This window comes from Lissotriton helveticus, chromosome 7 (assembly GCF_964261635.1).
Source record: "Lissotriton helveticus chromosome 7, aLisHel1.1, whole genome shotgun sequence".
Lineage (NCBI taxonomy): Eukaryota > Metazoa > Chordata > Amphibia > Caudata > Salamandridae > Lissotriton > Lissotriton helveticus.
Window position 1 is genome coordinate 936970806 of NC_136068.1, and position 21946 is coordinate 936992751.

At 46.6% G+C, this 21946-nt stretch overlaps 1 protein-coding gene across 2 annotated transcripts in view; it reads left to right on the top strand.

Annotated features, from left to right (window-relative positions):
* RELL2 (RELT like 2) overlaps nucleotides 1–21946 on the top strand; it is a 241773-nt gene that overhangs the window by 199044 nt on the left and 20783 nt on the right. The window contains exon 7 of one of the 2 annotated variants that reach the window (XM_078653504.1): nucleotides 14158–14201. The exons of the other annotated variant lie outside the window; for it this stretch is intronic. Coding sequence (XP_078509630.1) covers nucleotides 14158–14193 — 36 coding nt within the window. The 3' untranslated portion in view covers nucleotides 14194–14201. The remainder of the gene's footprint in view (nucleotides 1–14157; nucleotides 14202–21946) is intronic. 2 annotated transcript variants of the gene reach the window in all.

Genomic DNA, 21946 nt, shown 5'->3' on the forward strand with positions numbered 1-21946 from the left:
CCACCCCATGAGATCCGATCAAACTCCCCACATTCCGTGAATCGGCGGATTATCCAGCTGCGCGATGCTCATCACCTGTTGTGACTAGGGTGGGGACTTCAACTGTAAATGTGTGTGGGAACGGGCCCAAAGGGGAGTTCCGAGAATGTCTTTTCCGTACATCAAAGCTTTGACATGTATGTGTAATCTACAATAAAGTCATAAATGTGGGTATAAGAGGCCAGGCCTCAGAAATACAGTTAGAGCACCTCAGAACGATACCTTCTGTCCGTTTCGTTGTGTTCTCCTCCGGAGAGAATACAAAAACCTTGTTTCTTGCTTTCCAGTCTCCAGCGCCTGCCTCTTCATTGATTTAAATAACTAGGGGGTCACAGAGGCAATACCGCCGGGCAAATATCGATTGTCCCCGACCCGATTGAAACTTCTTTTTACAATTGGCGTCCCAAGCGTGGGGCCCATCAGCGACTCGTGGATCCAGTGGGAGAGGTCCCGACGACAGAGTGAACGACTGCAACGATCGGGAGAGCTCTTGCCCAATAGACCCTCGTCTGGCAGCCGATCATCCGAACTTCACTAGTTCCGAACAGACCTCTCTCGAGTGATCTACGGTCCTGACTGGGAACCATCAGGAGTGCCGTGAGAAATACGAGAAAAAGAGGACGATCGGGCGCTGGATTCGGAAGACAAGAAACTGTCCACATGGTCCGGGTAAGGTCGTGTTGCCACGACAAGTTGCGAAAAAAAAAAAATTGTTTTGATTGCTTGATTGTTCAAAATACTAGTATTGCTCTGTTTATTTTTATTTGGAGATTCACTGTCTGCAAACGGAGAAACAACAGGCTCTCTCTCCCTTTGCAAGCAGTGGAGGATAGGTAGGGTAGCAGCCGTGCTTGTTCTTTTTCTCCCCCACTCAATAATTGCTTGAAACTGAACTGTTGTTCACAAAACTATTGTTTCCTGGAGATTCCCTGTCTGCAAGCAGGGAAGAGACCACCCTTTTTGCAGATAGTGAAAAGGGTAGGTAACGCAGATCTTTGCGGACCTACTCATTCTCCCCATTGTTATTTATTGGTCGTTTGGTTTTATATTTTTTTTGATCCATGAGGTATTCACTACCTGCAAACAACGTAGAATAGAAATATTCTGTCTAGTCTTTGCACCTAGTGATAAGATAGGCAGTGCTGACTTTTTAGTCCCTCGTTACGAGCCGTCATGTCTGTCTTCTCCCCACTGATAAATAGCCTGTTTAGCCCGGACCGGGTGTTAGAGGTGGACCATATAGCTCCACTAGAAGGCACCCCTAATAAGGACATGTTCATAAACTATGGGTTAGTCACCATAGCTTATAATAAATTATGGCACAGGTATACCGAAGATAGCCAAGACAAACAGTGGCCACTGGCAGGATCCTTTGACCTTGATAAAATAGAAACGTTAGAAATAGCCCTTCGAAATAATAAGACGACGCCAATTATGCTCGACAGTCTCGGTATGTGGCGCAGAGAGGCTACGAAACGACAGAGAAAAGACGAGGATAAACCAAGTAGGGAAATATACCAACAGGACAACCCCAGGACACCGCTACCCACAACTTATCCCCCGACACTATGCAAAGGACGACCAGACTTAGGGTCAGACCAATGCGCTTTTTGTAGGTATGTCGGACACTGGAAAGCCCAATGCCCGACTCTACTGAGCGTGAGTAAAGGCAAAGGGCCGACAAGAACGACAGACCGACAGTACGAGAAAAGGCGCGAGACAGAGAAGAACCCGACTTACATAGACAGACCAGACAGAACCACCACGTTTGATTATGCCCGATGGCACAGATTTCGCCAGGAAAATCTCAGCGGCATGCTCAAGTTCTCCTAGGTCGGGCAATGTCAAGACGGGAACCCAGCCTCGTTTAAAATTCACAGACGGAAAGAGATAATTATGACCAATAACTGTTTTTATATTTGTCTTGGGTCTTTGTATGTCGTACTTGTACTGTCCCCCGTCTGAGTTCGTGTGTATGTAATGTACAAATCTGCGTCATCCCTCTACACGTGTTTCCGTGTTACTCGACCTCTGTTAGCAGAAACTTAGCATAAAAGCAACCTGGAAAGAAAGAAATGGTAAAACAAAATCCGTAGACCATTCATAAACTTGAACTTTTAATTTAACACAACAAACAAGGAATAATAACGATAAACTGTAGAAAATGAAAGTCAAACAGAACATTCGCCCCCCCCATTCTGGAACCTTCCAAAGTAGGGCAGGGTTACGGCTACGCCCAACCAACGGCAACCCATATAAGGCGAGCCCCGCCGCCAACTCTTGGTCAGGAAATCTTAACGTATGGGGGAGCCGGAGGAGAGGCAGGAGCCCGCAGCCTGGGCATTTGCAGGTAGTCCCGCCACATGTCTCCTTGGCCGGCCGCAACGGGCCTGGAAAGACTAAGGTAGTCCCGCCACATGTCCAAAGGAGAACGAGGCACCTCTTCCTTTTCTCTTCCGTCACAGCCGCAGCAGTCCTGGACGGCGGGATGTCCTGCACGTACCTCCACAACAATTTGTCCAAGTTGGGCTGGGAGGGAAAGGCGACGCGGACGAGCCTCTCCCCACCTCCACCGGTAGGAGGTTTCCCAGCCCCCAGCCCGACGCCGAACACCCCCAGTCAGGCGATGGTGCCCATACTTCCACAGCACCGGACACACCATGGTGGCACCCCAGTACTTGCGCAGCACCGAACGTACAATGGTGGCACCCCAGTATTTGCGCAGCACCGAACGTACAATGGTGGCACTTGGGGAACACCGGATGTGGAGAGGCCTTCATGCGGGGCGATGAAAAGGAGCGGCATGGAGTGCACCGGGAGAAGGAGACGATGTGAACGAGTCTCCCTCGCCCCCCCAGGTGGGGGCATCACAGCTGCACCCCAGCTGAACGTCCCGCTCTCACAAAACAGGGACCTCTTCCTTTCACTCCGAAGGATCTCTTCCATTCTTGCAAACTCGACGAGAGTGGCCCCTGTAGGGCCTCAAAATGGCGTCTGGATCCGCTGGAAGGCGGGCCCCGGCCACTAGAGTAACTTTGGCCAGTCGTATAACTCGAACATTTGTCCCATGGAGCACGAGCCCCCATCTCCGACAGCATCTCCGCAGCCTTGAAGATCATACAAAGGTCCCCGGCGGAACCTTCGGCCTTTGCAGGTTTCCGGTAAGGGACGGCTGCCTCGATCGCCAACGAAACAAACATGACATTGCCACACCTTCTGTTAGCGTGAATTCTAGAACTGCCGAAAAGGACTCTGGTCCAAACTGCCAGTAATGGAAACATTTCCCCCTGATGCTGCTTCCGGACTGTGCCGGCCCCGCCCAAAATGGCGCTGGTATCAATCGGAACTTACGAACACCTCGTGGTGTTCCTTCGCACTAATATAAACTTGATGTTCTGAGATTTTATATGATCCTTTGTACACTTGGCTAGAAAAGACGAAGAGAACTCACTCGACGAATAGTGTGAAAAGATCCCCGTTACAAATGTTGATTACGAATGTACAATGTATTAGATTTTTATAACTGATGTAAACCCCATTTACGACGCACACGTACGGTATGCATATAGGAAATCTGATTACAACTGTTATGACTATGCTTCTAAATTATGAAAATATATGCCCCCGAACCCCCAGCCAATTAATAGACGTTTTAGTCTCTTACAAATGAATGAGTAAAACTTTCCGATGTTTTTATTGTTGCAAACGACACCCCCCACTGTACGCACTTTAGCCATTGCCACGACCGACCAAATACGACCGCACCCTCATAATCCATATGCTGAAATGATTTTGCAAAATAAAGTCTTTGAAACTATGGACGGGTATTGCATGCTTTATTTTAAAACAATATGGGATGGGTGGGAAAGTTCTTTTCCGTGCACCCTACTCTGCTCTCTCTTTAAGGTTAAAAGAAGATGGTTGCCCAGCCCTGGAGGACGGATCGGATCGACAACACGACACCCCGCCTTCAAAAGTACGCGACTGACTCATGAACTCTCGCGTAGAGGAAGACCTTGACTTCCAAGGATGGGTAAAACGAATGGTGTAAATGAGGGAATGTAAAAGGAGGGTGAAATGAAATAATGTAAATATTATAAAGTACAACGTTCCAAAGTAGCAGGGACCCAAGAACCGAAGAACTTTAGAACGCCACGGCGTTGAAAGAGGTTTAAGGATCCCGATAGTGAGATATATCCTTTGACTAGATACCTCGCACTAGGCACCTCTGGTTTCCTTTTTATGTTTCCCCGCACACGCCCTACATGAACACACTACCCCCCCTCGACTCCGGAAACCATATCCCCGGGGACCCTGCCCCAAGGAGGAAAGACGAGTAAGAGGTAAGTAAAGGACTCATGAATCCATGTATTTGAATGCGCGCGAATGCTGTCTCCCCCACCCCCCCCTTTTTTTCCTCCCTCTGCAGGTTACGTCAGAGATTACAGCCAAGGTGTGGCGAAGATCTGAGACCTTGCCATGTCTAAATACACGAAGCGGACTAGCGCCGCAAGGTGGTGTCTAAGCACGCCTGCAAACTACTCACGTATCGAACAGACCCGGAAAATTAGCACAACTTGATAGAAAGTGATCACCCTTAAACCAGACCGGACGAATGAACCCATGTCACGTATGATACGAAACTGTGAGGGACTGTGTGTGTGTGTGACTGAGGCGTTGACCCAACTGGTCAAAGGACCGGGAATGCGAGAAAGTGCGACAGAATGGTACCTCCTTTTTTCTTCTTTCCTTTTCTCAAAGCACGTCCCCTCTACCCTGTCTAATGCTCAAACTGCATGATTACAAGATTCTAACGCGGACTCGTGAATACCCTTTACTGTGTAACGCACTAAATAGCCTTTCTTGAATACACTGCCACCCTCTCTGTTGCACGTGTACTATTTAGCCTGCCGTTGCACTCTCTCTCTCTCTCTCTCTCTCTCTCTCTCTCTCTCTCTCTCTCTCTCTCTCTCTCTCTCTCTCTCTCTCTCTCTCACTCTCTCTCTCTCTCTCTCTCTCTCTCTATTTTTTTCACTACCACTCTTCCGAGTGGTTAGCCCCGAAATTGGCAGATTGCCACCCCTAGCACACCACCTAATTGGCTTCAAATACCGTCAGTATTTGCACAAACGCTCGTCTTTAATACAATCACCCTGAGGCCGCGTCATTACCTCTCCTTTTCCGCTAGAAGTCAATGAACCCAGGTTGGGCCGTAAGGGAAAGGACAGGTAAGACGACAGAGGTTCCCTAATCTGACCCGAAATAAGGGAACTACATGTCAACGGCTCCCATAGTATAAAACAAGGACCTCAGAATACGCGACCCTCCCCTCCCCGAATTATCGCAATACCCAAACCAGAAAAACGATCACCCCCGTTACCTCCCCTGTCTATGTCCCTGGTTGTTTCCCATAAAACCCCTGTCCTTCCTAGTTAAGTAACCGGGCTGTAAAAGGTTACGTAGGACCCAGAATGATGTTTTACAAGGTTAACAGACTAGACCAAGGTAAAGAAATCATCAAAATGAACCCCGCAGTAGTTGAAAAGCAGGATGCACCGATAGAAAGGAAATGTTTAGCCATGTTCGTCTCTCAGCAAAATACCTGTGTAGTACCATGTTGACGACTCACTGTACCCTTTTGTAAATGTAAAACTCTAGAGAACGGCATATCTTTGCCAGATTTGTCTCCCGAAGGTGGGTTACCATCAGATGAACTGTCATGCCTGTAATAAATAATTATGAAGGAAAGTCATAGTAAATCCAACAGGTCCGCCACCGGTCATTCATATGCCAGTTGTGAACATTAAATATAACGGACATTTTCATTCTTTGCCTGGAGCTGGGAGAGAAATAGACTTTTTGATTATCTTCATCTGCAAATTTTCTAAAGACTGTCTTTTCAAACTTGTTTAAGGGTACTGCTGTTGGAGGAGAGAAGGACCGGATGTGGGAGCACGAGGCCCGACTGCAGACTAAGGAACACCTGCGACATTAGCCAAGGCGAGACCACGACTGAAAAGAGCTGCAGGACGAGGCACTGTTTTCGACAGCATGAAAAGAAAGGGTCGACCTGATGCCCCTGCTCGACGTCCAGTGCCTGTCGACAAGTCCCCGCTCTCTGAATTCCGTCACACGCCCGCCTATTTGAAGTCTCTCGTTCCCCTAGTTTGTTCCCAATTTGGCCTTGCTCCATCCCCCTTTTTCCTCTGACCTACCCTATGGACTGTTTTGAACGCTCTTCTTCCATCGGAACTTTCTGACAATCACCTCAAAGGACACAGGGCGAAAAGGACCTTTCCGACCAGAAACGCGAGGGAAGGGTCGTGCCCTGCAACGCAGAACTTAGAACAGAGCTGGACTTGTAGCTCCACCGCCGGTGCTCAACAGCGCCAACGAAAGACCACAAAGAACAATGAGAACTCATAAAACTTCGAACATTTGACATCCTCAATCACCGTTTTTTTTATGCCTCATTTCTCTCCCAGCCGCCATTGTATTGATCCTGCTCCAATCCGAATCTGAAATATGTATTAACCTGCCAGTTCACGTTATGATATGTACTTGCTGCTCGCCGTTTTTGTATTTCATTCCTATGACTTTCCTGCTGAACAAATTTATCAAAGTTTATCAAATAGGTGCACCTCCTAAAAACTAGAAACCTCAAAATGTATTGTTTACAACTCTTTTTCATCTAGGGTTCCTACCGTTTTCTTTCTCATGCTCACCACAGTAGAACCGAATAGAAAATGAACCAGCAAGATGTCTTGAATATGTTAAAGGGAGGACTGTGGAAAATTAGTGCGTTTTGGTGAACATTATCTGCGCCATCTTGCCTCTTCCCCTGATGCCACACTTTTGTCGTGCGCGCCCGCCATTTTAAGATGCCCCGATCAGAACAAACCCTTTTGCATGCCGCTGGCCCCTGACATAGCCCTTTGCCTTCACTAAGCCTGCACGCTGACCACCCCCTGCTTGCACCTGCCTTGAGTCATAAACCCCTCTTCGGCGCTGCTCTGCCCCAGGCCCTCATCCTGTTCCCAGCGCGACACCTCCCTGCTTTCCTTTCATGATCTCCGGCCCTTAGATGCAAACCCCCTTTTCCCCGTGTGCCCGTTTTGTCCTCCCCGTTCCCAAGCCGACACCCAGCTCTGCCGATACCATCCTTGCCCCTCCCCGTACAATAGAAAGCTTCCCCCATCAAAGAATCCCCGGGTTGATCAAAGCCCCCACCCCATGAGATCCGATCAAACTCCCCACATTCCGTGAATCGGCGGATTATCCAGCTGCGCGATGCTCATCACCTGTTGTGACTAGGGTGGGGACTTCAACTGTAAATGTGTGTGGGAACGGGCCCAAAGGGGAGTTCCGAGAATGTCTTTTCCGTACATCAAAGCTTTGACATGTATGTGTAATCTACAATAAAGTCATAAATGTGGGTATAAGAGGCCAGGCCTCAGAAATACAGTTAGAGCACCTCAGAACGATACCTTCTGTCCGTTTCGTTGTGTTCTCCTCCGGAGAGAATAAAAAAACCTTGTTTCTTGCTTTGCAGTCTCCAGCGCCTGCCTCTTCATTGATTTAAATAACTAGGGGGTCACAGAGGCAATACCGCCGGGCAAATATCGATTGTCCCCGACCCGATTGAAACTTCTTTTTACAGAATATCATTTTTATTGTATCCAAGTCAATGGTACTCATTTCATCAACCTCAAAAGGTTGTAAGGCACGGTGGATCCGCAGAGATTCAAACCGTTCCCCATAAGTTCAACAACAGATTTCTTTAGGGAATATATTCATTCACTAAGCCATCAGACCCAACTTTTACAAAGAAAAATCAATGATATGCTGTGGTAGTAGAGTCTCATAGTGATGCAATATAACAATGTGATTAGCTTGTGCCCTGACCTTTCCATATATTGGCAGAATGTGAATCCAATGACTTGGGTAGCCTCCAACTGGGCTTGGGGGCCAGCTAGTGTACCTGTCAAAACCCATGTGTAATCTCCTCACGTGCAGTGGACTATGGTTGGGAATAGTATCCCTTTAAATATAATCATAAAATGGAGCCCATATCCAGGATAGTGTTTATTAGTTTTGTGTCTAGCCTCAGCAGTGATTTTCTCCAAGGTTAATATGGTCACTTTGTGGCCCACCTCAATCCATGGAATGTTCCTCTAGAGTCTTTCACTGGTGTACAGTGACCAGTGCAGCCATTAACAACAGTTGAGTAATTATAGAGAATAGGGGACATGCATTGAGTATCTAACATCACTTGCAGTGGCCCCCAAGAGTACCGCCCACAGGACTAACAACAGGGTCATCTTAGCGCTATCACTTATGGTCCAGAGAATTTCGAGACAGAATGTCGGGCCGTATTTATCAAGGTTTTGCATCACCCTTGCACAATGCAAGGGGGCGCCAGTGCAACGCAAAACCTACATAAGATTTATCATGCCACGCAGGGCCACCTTGTGTGTCTTGATAAATCTAGAGTGACACAAGGAAGAACAAATCGCCGCCTTGCTTTACACTGCAGCAGAGAGGCATTCCACGGGTGGCACATGGGTGTTCCCACGTATTCACCCATGGATTTGGGTGCATTCTCAGACTTACCATTAGTGGGAGACCTGGGAATGTGTCAAAATGCTACACCTTCCCAATTGAGGCGCAACAAAGAGGAATATCTTAATTTCTCCTTGTTTTCTACCTCTTTCAATGTGTGCTGCATTCTATGTGTGCCCTTCCAATGCAGGCACCCTTGTACCATAATGTAAAGGTGACTGCGTTGGTGCTAGGCATACAAATGGGCGCCAAGGACAGTAATGCAGCATATGATGGTAGATACTGCACATTCCTGACCTTTCCCTTTCACACAGCCTGATGAATATGGTGCAAAGTTTTTTCTCTCTCACATTTCCACCAGATGTGCAGCATTTCCCTCTATGAGCCCACAGTCTCTCCTGCACAGAGGGGAGGAGTTAGGGTAGCTCTAATTAACCTAAAACTGTGAGGTATTATTGAGACAACACTTTGTAAAAATGATTCCAATTCTGACTACTGTTAGAATTGATCCACGTGCAATCAGAACCGACTGAACAGTTCTCTTCCATGGCAACTTCGATTGCATATCCATTTGTGTGGACTCCTTAACAACTTGATTTATGCCCCCTAGCCCCCTATTAATCATCCTATGGCGATGGAATGCAAGTGTTATTTTAAATGATTTTCCCGTGTAAAAACCCTCTTGGAAACAAGAACTGTACTATGCTATATGACACTGGCTCAAAGGTAACCCCTTCGTGGTGAACACGTCCCCCAAAAGCCCTACCACTATAGGTATGGCCAGGCTATGCACAAAACTGGCCTTTTGCAGAAGTAACGTACTAAAACAATGGCATAATTTTGCCACCCTGGTAAGACCTTATATTATCCCATTGCATCACTTCTCGTTTTTCTCCAGTGATCCGAAACTACTGGAGACATGGGAGCGATGTACTTCTTATTATATCCAGTTATCAGTGCACTTGATAATACGTGTAGTGATTTGGTCATTAGGTCCTGTGCTTTTTACCAGTGGCACCTACATTAATCTGCCACAAACTGGTACCGCTGCTCAGTTCCACTGTGGCATCGATCACTTTCCACATACTCAGGTTCACCTGCAGGAAGACCCCTCAGGGTTCATAATATTAATAAGTGATAATTCCATAAAACTCAATACCAGATGCTTCAAAGGTCTATGTCTGGAGCTGCGTCTCCGTGTGCCTAATAGTCGCCAGTGGCATAACATATGCCCCGGCGGTGTGGAGGGGAGGACCAAACTCCAGGGGGACCCCTTAGCAAAAGTTGGTAGGTGGTGGGCCGGGGAGGGCCCCATCAAGTTTTGTTACACCATCCCTGCTCCACATTAATGGAGGTTGTTGTCCTCCTCCATGAAACCAAAAAAGACCACCAATGTTCCTTTCTTCATATTAGGACGAAATCTGTGAGGTCTGTGGACATGCGGAATCCTGAAACCATGGGAGAACCAGCTTTACTGAATTGGAGGGCCCCTTTAACATAAGCCAATTTCGAAAGTAAATTCTGAAGTTTTGTAGGTCGGAAGAGAGTGGGATGGGCTTCTGCCGGCTGGTGGTGATTTTTGAAAATGGTGGGGCATAAAGCATGCCCTGAATTCTAGCGAGTAACAAATCGTGTCAGGGATTGGAGGGGGGTTACACCCCCCAAAAAATATTTTGAAATAAATGGGGTATTAGCGCATTTTAAAGCACAATTATCACATACATTTGTCTAAAAATATACATGGGTGCTACCCATATATTTGGAATTATCTCTGGTAGGTCACAGACAGAATTTAATAAGAGAGCCCCCAATATGTCATGAAATATCTCCAGCATACCAGGGCCAGCTTTATGCCATGGCTGCCTCCTCGTGCCAAGAATTAATCCGAATGTGGTAGTGCTAGAATTTGTCCATGGGTGCCCGTGTGTTAGTGTTGTATTATAAAACGCGTGGACTGCTGTAGCTCCTGCTATGCCCGTCTTGCTTGGTTGTGAAGCCTGGTAAAAACATTGTTAATGCACGGTTCAAACGTTAAAACAAAATGGCGTTGTTAGCGCCTGTTGTTATGCACGACTGAATAAAATAGTGCACTTCAATGAAATAGGTGATTAGGGTTTAGATTTGGTTTTGGAAGTGGGTCAAACTTTGACATAACTGAGATGATCCCATGTGTGACTCCTTCAGGCATTCCTGGCTTTTTAGCCAAAACCACTTTACATGTTGGGATGATTTTCAGCCCCTACAGTGTTAAAAAACACTACAGGCTTTATTTATGAGCCCTTGCTTCACTTTTGTGCCACCGGTGTGTCACTTTTTGTGACGCACCAGCGGTGTAAAAAGTGAGCCTTGTTGCACCATATTTACAAAGTGACGCATCTAGGTAGATGAGTCACTTTGTAAACCCATGCACCACATTATACCTGTACCGGGTATAATGTATGCATGGGGGGCGTTCTGACACAAGAAAGGGTCGTAGAAGTGACACTGTGAAATCTATAAGATTTTCACTGTGCTACTTCTAGGACACAAACGCTGCAATATCTTACGCCTGCCTCATGACAGGCGTAAGACTGACGCAGGCACATTTCACATGGGACTTGACCATGTGTAATGACCCATTGCTAGAGTTGCGTCATTTTTGTGACACACTCCAGCAATGCATCATTTTTGTGCCTACAGAAACATCAGAAATACTGACGTATCTCTAACTCCTTGCTAAATGGTGCGTCATACTGTAAATATGAAGCATCATTGGTGTCGGAAGGAGGGTGCAGTGAAAAGTGACGCATCGCTGTTTTCATACAGCGATAAGTCAATTTTCATAAATGAGGCCCTACAAGTCCAAGAATGCAGCAATGTATTGCCTCAAAAACATGACTGGTTGAAGGTGTCACACAAGGCAATGGGCCCCTTGACAACTGTGTAAACAGCTTAAAAATTGCAGTGGTGTTGAAGATTGCAAGAAAGTTAAAATAGACTATTCCTGTGCCCTTTTTAAAGCACATAATATAGGTTTGTAATAAAGTGAAATCTCCTTGTTCATAGTTTTGTGAAACTGGAAGTCCACCTAAGACGTGAAAGCGTCTGTCTTTGTAAAGAGAATCCACTGTGAATGGTGCCACGATTCCACTTTCACTAGTGCCCTCTGGAACAAGCTACCCATTTCCATCCGGATGATCCAGGAAGAACCCCCTTTTCGGAAAGCCTTAAAAACTTTTCTTTTCTGTTAAATTTCCTTTAAAATCTAGCTCAGCTTTCGAACACACAGGAGCGCCGGGACACCCCGTTGGGGTAGCTGCGCGCTATATAAAATACACTAAATAAATAAATAAATAGGAAAAGCCAAAATGAGAGCGAGAAAGAGTGGAAGGGGAAGACAGGGAGACAACTGGATGGGGGGTAGTCGGAAGGAGGAGTAGAGGTGGGCCCGATGGTCCTGGGAAGTTGCAGGACTGAACAGCACTCCTCCAGAGTGCTGTGTGCTACTCTTCCCAGCTAGGGGCTGCACACAGATGGAGATGAAGACAGGGCTGCAGATGCCTGCACCACCTGCTCAGTTTGCAGATCCTTCTGAGGTACCGTGTGGGTTTCTTTTTAACTGAGTGCTCTGGATTTCTTTACCTGGCCACCGAGGGAGCACCTTACGGACAACAAGTTTGTGCTGTAATGTTCTAGATGCATGTACCACTTGTCCCTGGGCCCAGCTCTTTACAGAGGTCATATGAGTGTAGACAAGTGGTGTGGCCAAGTATCCTAGGTCCAGCTCCTAAGAGAGGCCATGTGAATAGAGACTGGAAATGCTGTAGTTGTGTGCACCATATGTACTGGACCAAGCTCCTTTGCTGAAGCCATATGGGCCACTTATCCTAAGCCCAGGTCCTTCGCAGAAACCGTGTGGGAGCAGGCAGGTGGTGCTGCTTGCCTCCCTGCCCTACAATCCCTCAGCATAGATCCTGTTGCATGGTCCCGGGCCAGGTATCCTTTAAATGCCTTTGTGGTGAGAAACTCCATCTATACCTGGCCATCAGCCCAGACAGGAAGGGCGCCGGCTCCCCTGGCCGTGGCTGGCACTAATGGCACCTAATTGACTCCCCCATAGGGAGAGGAGGTGAAAGTAGGAAACCGATCTGCAATCAATACGACATTGGAGCACATTTAAATCCTGCACGGTGCCATTTAAACATTCACGCAACTCTTGAAGTTACCACATAACATAGGCAGCAGCTATAATGGGCTCTAAAGTGTTTATCGTTAACCAAAGTTGGTATTAGGAACAGCACCCAGCTGGGAGAATAGAAGCTGCCCTCAATGAGACATTGAGGACACAGGTGGGGTTCAGTATACAAGAATAACACCTGTGTGTGTGTACGAGACACTAGTGAAACAACATAACCTCTGCCTGAGGAGCTTCTCTGCCCTTACACAGCTGCTCTCACAACTCTAGTGTTTTGTAGCATCCCTCCACCTAATACACTATATGCTGGGTTGTTTGTAGGAAAGTCATCTTGTGAATGTCTTTCAAGTTTGCAGAAGATGTACCTTATGGGTATCATGCATCTTCATAGGACATGCACTCCTTGTTTACAATTACATACTTGTAGGACAATCGCTGTATAAGTCTCTTTGTATGATTGTGAAGAATATGCCCTAATAGTTTTTTGCACGCTCATCTGATAAACAATTTAATATTGCATGCCCCCTAATAAATCACCCTGTTTACCTGGTGGCCTAAGAGAACAACACACTTTTGCACAAATTTATGAACATTTGACGCAGCGCAACATAGCAAGACAACTTGCTGTGCTGCACTGCGTGAAACGGAGAGACCCGGAATGCACAATAATTACTAACATATTGCGCCTTCCTGCTCTCTCCCTGTGCTGGCGCACTTGTGTTTGCCAAGCGCCATGGAATGGAGCACACTTGGAAAGAGAAAATAATGAGGAGAAATAAACATATTTCCCCTTGCCACAGTGCACCCAGGAAGGCGTAGCATTTTGACACATTCCTAGGTTCATTAGCTCTAGTAAATAAGGGAACGAGCCAAAAACCATGGGTTGATGCGTGGAACACCCACGCCTTACCCATGGATCGCTTTCCCCAACTTGTGCTGTCTTGCGTTACTCCAGCATTAGTATGCAATGCAGAGCCATTTGTGGCATAGTAAATCTAAGTTAAGGTTTTGCATTGCCTTGAGCGACGAAAGGGCAAAGCAAGCCCTTGATAACTCTGGGCCTAAATGAGATTACCACAAATGTTCATAGGCATGCACTCTATATGTACGATCGCATGCACCTAGGACATTCTCTCCACCTGCCCAATGGCATGTTTATATGATGGTCATCCTATTTGCTTAATGGTTTCCTCTTAGGACATCCCCCCCTCATTTGTACAATAACCTGTTCCTAAAACGTTAGCCCTCTCCAAAAGATCAGGCATCCTTGAGAAGATGCTTTTTAGATCCTCCCTTTTCCCATATTCTTGCTGCGCTAGAAATCTGAATGCTGTTCAGTTTCTGTATTTTTTGTATAATTTGTGTCTATTTGTTTATTTCAGATTGGAACCCCTAATAAGTCTGCGAGCACAGAGTGACCCAAAATGTAAGTATTCTTATATTTACATATCATTGCTATGTTAGGATAGGTATTGCAAGATGGCCATATTGCCCTTAGAACCCCATATCTCATCTGCCTCTGACTTTGCCCTCTGGTTCCCCAGCTGCTTCTGCCCCCACACCTCGTCAGCCACACGCTCAGGGGCAGTCACTTGGTAAAGTTGACATTTGGGGACGTTGCCTGCCCCTGATATGGAATATTATTTCAGCATGTGCCTCTCACTCGGGCCTCCCTCAGAGACAACCGCCTCCCAAAGCACCATCCACAAAAACCCAATGAAAACAAAATGGGCCCCATCATACCACCCCTCTCGCAGCATTCATTTCTGGAGGAGGAGGGAGCCAAGGAGATAAAGCGAGGCGAACAGAGGAAAAACACGCCGCCCCAGCGGTCAGGCACCCCATCATATGTTTCACGTTAGCTCGTTTGGAGGTCAGGGAAACATGGTCGAATTCCATAGCTCAGTTCAAGAAAAACATTAACATTATGAAACCACGTTTAAAGTGTAGAGAGCTTACCAGTTTTCTTGCTCCAGGGAGAACAGCTTGGAAAAAAATACTCTATTTCTCGCCCTAAATATCTGTACGGGAAATCACCGAGACACAGTCAGAAAAGTTCATAATTTCTGCACTTTCCTTTAAAATATCGTTACTATGGGAACAACTCGTGCTAGTTTTGGCAGTAATCCGAACAAGCATTTACAATGCAATGGTTTTGCCTTTGTTAAAGTTAGAGCTATTGGCATTGCTCTTGACATTATTTTTATTTATGTGTTTTTTTTTAAACATAAATAAATGGCATTGTCATTTACAATGCCAATAGCTTAATCGCTCGCAAATGCATGACCTCTTGCATTTTACACCCACACAGAGCCACACACGCAAAGCCACCCACACACACATAGAGTCACCCACACAATCTGCACTCTGAATCTGCACTCTGCACTCTGAATCTGCACTCTGCACTCTGAATCTGCACTCTGAATCTGCACTCTGCACTCTGAATCTGCACTCTGAATCTGCACTCTGAATCTGCACTCTCAATCTGCACTCTCAATCTGCACTCTGAATCTGCACTCTGAATCTGCACTCTCAATCTGCACTCTCAATCTGCACTCTGCACTCTCAATCTGCACTCTGAATCTGCACTCTGAATCTGCACTCTGAATCTGCACTCTGAATCTGCACTCTCAATCTGCACTCTCAATCTGCACTCTCAATCTGCACTCTGCACTCTGCACTCTGAATCTGCACTCTGCACTCTGAATCTGCACTCTGAATCTGCACTCTGAATCTGCACTCTGAATCTGCACTCTCAATCTGCACTCTCAATCTGCACTCTCAATCTGCACTCTGCACTCTCAATCTGCACTCTGCACTCTCAATCTGCACTCTGAATCTGCACTCTGCACTCTGAATCTGCACTCTGAATCTGCACTCTGAATCTGCACTCTGAATCTGCACTCTCAATCTGCACTCTCAATCTGCACTCTGAATCTGCACTCTCAATCTGCACTCTGCACTCTCAATCTGCACTCTGCACTCTCAATCTGCACTCTGCACTCTCAATCTGCACTCTGCACTCTCAATCTGCACTCTCTGCACTCTCAATCTGCACTCTCTGCACTCTCAATCTGCACTCTGCACTCTGAATCTGCACTCTCAATCTGCACTCTGAATCCGTGCGCTATACAAGTCACCATAGCATAGCATAGCATAGCATAGCATAGCATAGCATAGCATGGCTTCCACTCGCCTCCCTTGATTTAAAGATGCGTACGAGTGCCTGTAGTCTGGGTACCACTTGCGCAACGCCCCATGCTCAGTGAAGGTCACCGTGTGGGGATGTCAAACGTCTGCCATTCAGGTTCAGAGAGGCAGATATTTTCCCGCAGACGTGCTTGCGCTCAGGAAAGGGAGTATATATGTGTGGCACCGACAGTAACCTGGAAGTGAGGGCAGATGAAACCCCCATCCCCGCCGCTCTTCCAGGGGCTCCCAGAGGAGGTGCAGGCTGCGTGATTAATAATATTTTAGTGTGGCTGTCCTCTCGGGTTGGGTTTTTTGACGCACAAGCTGTTAAATCACTCTGGAGGTGGAAGGCCCTGACATGTCTCCGGTTACGAAAACAAGCCCCGAAAATGAATGAAATTATTTCTGAGCGAGGGAAGAGCTTACGCACTGTCCACAGAGGTCACACCGCAGAATTGGGTGGGAATTAAGCGTCCCCAGATGTGCCTCGTGCTCCTCTTCGTGCCGGAGTTCAGCATAGCTGGAATATTTGGTGTCTTCTGCTGCAGCAACAGCTCTGAAGAGCCAGCAACAATTTGCAGTCTGCCCTGGCTGGATGGACTGGCCCCTGGGATAGGGTGGGGACCACATTAAGGTTGACGGGCAGTCATAGGAAGTGACTGTAAGAACCTACTAAATCCATGTTTTAGGGAACTGTGTTTTTCCATCCAGAATACATCTTCGAGCTCCCCATGATTTTATAAAAATCCATGTGATTACATGTGATAGCCTGACGGGGTGTCTGAAATCTATACTGTGGAATTAAACACACCATTACGCAGCTTGTAAACTGTGCCAACACGTCGCCAGTAGTTCATTCTAAATCAGATTCGAGGCCAGCTTTAAAGTGTTGAATGTGCGGTAATACGCAGGTGGAATCCTGCTTTCCTGTACTGAACCCCAGCTGTGGAGTAAATAAACACCCACTCTTAATTTCTGCTTTATTCTATGTGGGAGACTATAATCACCTTATAAAGGCTTGCACAATATTTTCAGCAGGCGTGAGATGACATAATAAGAAGGTAATGTAGCAGAGTTGCTCCGTTTGCCAAAGAGATCGGTGCTGTTGTGTTTACACATACTGTGGCAGGGTTTGTAAAGATACCTACTTCAGCACTGACTGTGCAGAGTTTCTTAACATTTCCCTGCACAGAGCGGTGTTTGTAAAGTTCTCTCCTCTGCAGCCTAATGCAGTGTCTGCAAGTTGTCTGTGCAGCACTGAAAGTGCGGCGTTTGTAAAAGGAACCCCGAACACTGCTGTGTTTGTGAAGTAGTTTGCGCAGCCCTGCACAGTGCAGTGACACCCTGCGGCGGTCCCCTCCGGCACCTGTGTACAGCGCACTGTTTGTAAAGACACCCACGGAGCCCCGTAGACGTGAGTGGAAAGTTCCTTCCACAGCCCTGCTCGCGGCAGTGTTTGCAGTGCACCCATGCCAACCCGCACGTGGCAGCAAGCACTTCAAGTTATACATGGCATTTCCTGGTCGGCAGGGGCGCTGCCTCTGCCCCCAGAGCTGGCACCATTGGCTGGAGACAACTCTGCACACACGGAGTTTGCAACACTCGGATAGATACAGGAGAGGATGGGGTCCTACGTAACCCCAAGACACGGGAAGGGTGGGTTGGGGCAGGAACAGTGTTCATAGAATAAAAAGGTGACATATCCAGCAGTGAGGCGTGAGATCCTCGTGTGTGGGGCGCTATGCGGGGGGGGGCTCAACTCCGCGCTTTTGTTATCCTGACTGTTGTTTTCCTTGGCGCACTTTCCCCTGGAAAACATCCAGCATACCTTATCCACGAGTCCCTGCTGAGGAAACACCCTACCCGACCGACAAGTCTTCCTTTAACTCTGGATATTTGTATTTTTAGGTATCAAAACCTAGCCTCGCCAGGAGCCAACGTTCACTAACCTTTCCCTGTCACTTCCTCTTAAATAGCGGATATATTTCCCAGACAAAAAAAGTGTTTAACAGTCCCACGAGCTTCCAAGGCGATTAGCGTGCATTAAACGTGGCGCTCCAGCCGGAAGAAAGGAATGTTATCAAAATATTTCTCTTTTTGAGACGAAGGTGTACTTGCATATAATCTTCTAAAGGCAGGGGTTTGCAGGAGGGCAGTAAAACAATTCCTTGACAGAACGAATATTTCTAGAATTATTGAGAGAGGCATTAATATGTGTATCCGGACACCAAAGGTGTATATGAAACTGTATTTGTGTTCCACAAAAATAGATATATCTATAGGGGTGGGGCTCTGAAATATGGACGTGTCGAGTTCAGAAATGTGTACTTCCTTGAAATGTAAATTTATATATAATATTCCATTTCTGTCAGTGAAACTGAAAAAATACATCGTCGATTTTTCCCAATAATTAATAACATCGATGCGTGCCTCTGTTTGAACGTGCTCTCTACCGACGGGGAAATAAAAGGCGTGCACCTTTTATTCATCTCTCCCTTCGATTGTGTGCCGTGGGCTCCCCGTGGGTGCTGCAGGTGGTGGCAAGGTTTGTGTCCCTAGGAAACACACGGATTTAGGAGTCTTATCTGTCAAACGGGCCATGTTATATATACAAATTAAAACGTCATGGATTTGTTGGAATTCATTGGAAACAAACGGTCACTGTTTTATGGTTGGTGCCCTTTTGAGACGCACGGTTTTTGAACAAAATTCTGTCAGATGTGTATGCATTATTTTCATTAATTATCAACATCTGACGTGTGTTTGAACAGATTTTATTACTTTGAAGTTTACCACATGCGGTCGTTTTCGGTGTGGCCTGTTTTGGCATGTGTGGAATGTTCGTGTGAATTTAAGGTACTGCTCCTCTCAATAAATGTGCTCGGGCCATGTTATATATACAAATTAAAACGTCATGGATTTGTTGGAATTCATTGGAAACGAACGGTCACTGTTTTATGGTTGGTGCCCTTTTGAGACGCACGGTTTTTGAACAAAATTCTGTCAGATGTGTATGCATTATTTTCATTAATTATCAACATCTGACGTGTGTTTGAACAGATTTTATTACTTTGAAGTTTACCACATGCGGTCGTTTTCGGTGTGGCCTGTTTTGGCATGTGTGGAATGTTCGTGTGAATTTAAGGTACTGCTCCTCTCAATAAATGTGCTGTATTGTTTTAAACAGAAATGGAACATTTTTGCCGTATTCTCACACGTAATAATAACAGGCTACAAAGAGCGCGACATTTCTCACACGTCGGCAAGCCCGTGGCTGTTGTAATCATGCAAGGTGGGCTTTGGAACCGGGTTGTAGTCTCGGCGTCGGCTCGCCACCCTGTTATTCTGGGCAAATCTCTTTAACTCCCCCTACCCAAAAACAAACGGCAAACTGATTGCGTCCTTGTGTAATTTAACCGGTGCTCCTCCAAAGATTTCTAATGTTTTTGAGGCGAGTTCATGCTATATAAAACTGCCAGAAAAAAACACTGGTTGCTTTCTGCGTTTTCAACTCCTCTAAGTCGATTTTGCTCCCGGGAGCAGACTGAGCTGGCCACCAAACGGCACTTTTCGAACAAGATTTTCAGGGCCGTCGGAGCTCGGAAACACGAGAGGGACGGGGGGAGGGGGGCGGGAGAGGACACGGACGGCGGGAGACACCGGAGCAGGAAGGCGGGTGCCGGCAATGCCGGACCAGATTCGGGGGCGTTCCCGGCTTTCGGCTGACGTCGCGTGACGTCGGCAAAAGCCAAAGAATCTCGGGAACGCCCCCGAATCTGGTCCGGCATTGACGGACAGGCCCCTCGTCCAATGGCTAGGCTCCATTTATGGAGCCAGCCAATGAATGACGAGGGCCGACCCAAAGCCACACTACAGTTCTCATCAGGATTTCGCCTGCGCGAAAAAGATGCGCAGAGCGCATCTTTTCGCCAGGCAAAACCTAAAAAGCGCACCGTCGCTCTGCCCTCTAGGGCGCAGCCTGCTAAGGCTTCTTAGAAAGTCTGCTTAAACGGGTTACAAACGTCTCTGATATGCAAGTTGAGAAGATGACCTCAATTTAATTCAGAAGGAAAAAAAGGTAAGTCGTACATACAAGGTTTAGATATTATTATCTGAACTTTGCTCCTGAGTTTTTATCCCATTCTTTCAGCTTAAGAGCACGTTTTTTTTTTTCAAAGACCTGGGTTAGGGCTCAGAGGCGCCAACTTCCATATTTCCCTGGGCAAGGGGGGTGGGGGGCATTCTAAAGCTCGAGCGTTGACGTCTATCATGTCATTGGAAATGACGTCACTGAAAGTGGTCATGCCCATAGTGCTAGTGTCGGGAGTTTTATTTATTATGTGGAATGAGGAAGCCACTCTATCGGTCTATCTCTTTGTAACTCTATATAACATGTGCAATAACCCAAAGCTATCTTACTGCAGGTGGAGTGCAGCCTGTGATCTGCAATGCACACACAGACAGTTGCAGCAGTCACTCTTAGGGGCATATTTACAACAAAATGTCGGAGCTGCACCAAATTGGGCAGCGCCACGCTCCAACATTTCCAAAATGTAGGGATGTGCTGTATTTACTACAATATGGCGTACCCCTGTGTTTTCCCTAGCACTGGCGCTAAAATTAGCTGCCTAGCGCTAATGCAGACACCGTTGCACCATAGTGCAAGGGTGTCTGAGTTGCAGGGAACGATTGTTTATGTACAGGAAGGTGTCCCTTCCTGCACGTAAACAATCTATAATGGCTATTTGTTACTTCTATGTGTGCTGCATAGAAGTAGCAAATCGTCATTATTTATGTGTAGGTAGGACTCCCTACCTGCACATAAACAATCATTAATGACGGTTTGCTCTTTCTATGCTTGCTGCAGAATGCAGCACAAATAGAAACTTCAAAATAAAAGCATTTCTCCTCGTTTAGCCATTTAATGCCTGCTCTTGCATGGCGTTAGTTTTTGCAGTTGCCTCAGATTTACACCTCCTTGTAAATCTGGGGCAGCGTCAAAAAGCAATTGGTGTTGCGGTGAAACGCCCACAGCAACACCCATTTCACGCCCCTTTCAAACAGACACCTGCATGAAAGTGTACCATATTTACAAAGCGGCGTTAAACCACAAAAAGTGGCTTTACTTTGTAAATATTGAGCAGGGCATTGTGCCACAGGAACATCTTTAAAGTGACCTTCCTTTGGCGCAATGTTCTTGTAAATATGCCCCTTTGTGGTGTGTGCTTAACTCACGGCTATCTACTGCCAATGCTCTTGAACTCTCTTTGACACAACATGCAGAGACCACAGTGCTTGGATTTATTGAAAGGGCTTTCATGATAGATGTTGTTTACAGACTGTCCTCCCTCGGGTAGAAAGTCCCCAATGCTGCCAGGCCAGCCTTACCAAATTCCACACAGGGGTACTGGGTGCAGTTTCACAACCAATCATACCCTCCATTTACTAGTTCTAATAGTATGGGGAGTGCAGCCTCCTTTAAAGGCGAACTAACAATTTAAAGTAGCATGGTGAATTAAGTGTGTGTTGCTGCTAACGTTAACATGTCAGAACAAGGCACAAAGACACCGCAACCACAGCCCTGGGCTCTCCTTTGAAACTCATTGTTTTCAGGTGTGACGGTGCAGTGTGTTCCACTAATCTGAACCAAGGGGAATATTTACAAGCCCCCTGTGCCATCGGAGCATCACTTTTTTTGACACTCCGGTGGTGCACAATGCTGAACCGTATTTACTAGGTAACGCAAAGCCATCCTGCATGACTTCTCATGGCCTTGTAAATATGGCCCCCTTTCATGAATTACTCAGCGTGAAAGCGGCATTTCATAGGCATTGCTGTGGGGTGTTTCCACACAACACTAATGGAATCTGATACATTCCCAGATTTACCAGGTCTCGTAAACCTGGGAATGCATCAGATTCTAGCGCCTCCCCAGGGGAGGCATTAAAGTGGCGCAACAAGGAAAAGGAAAATGCTACT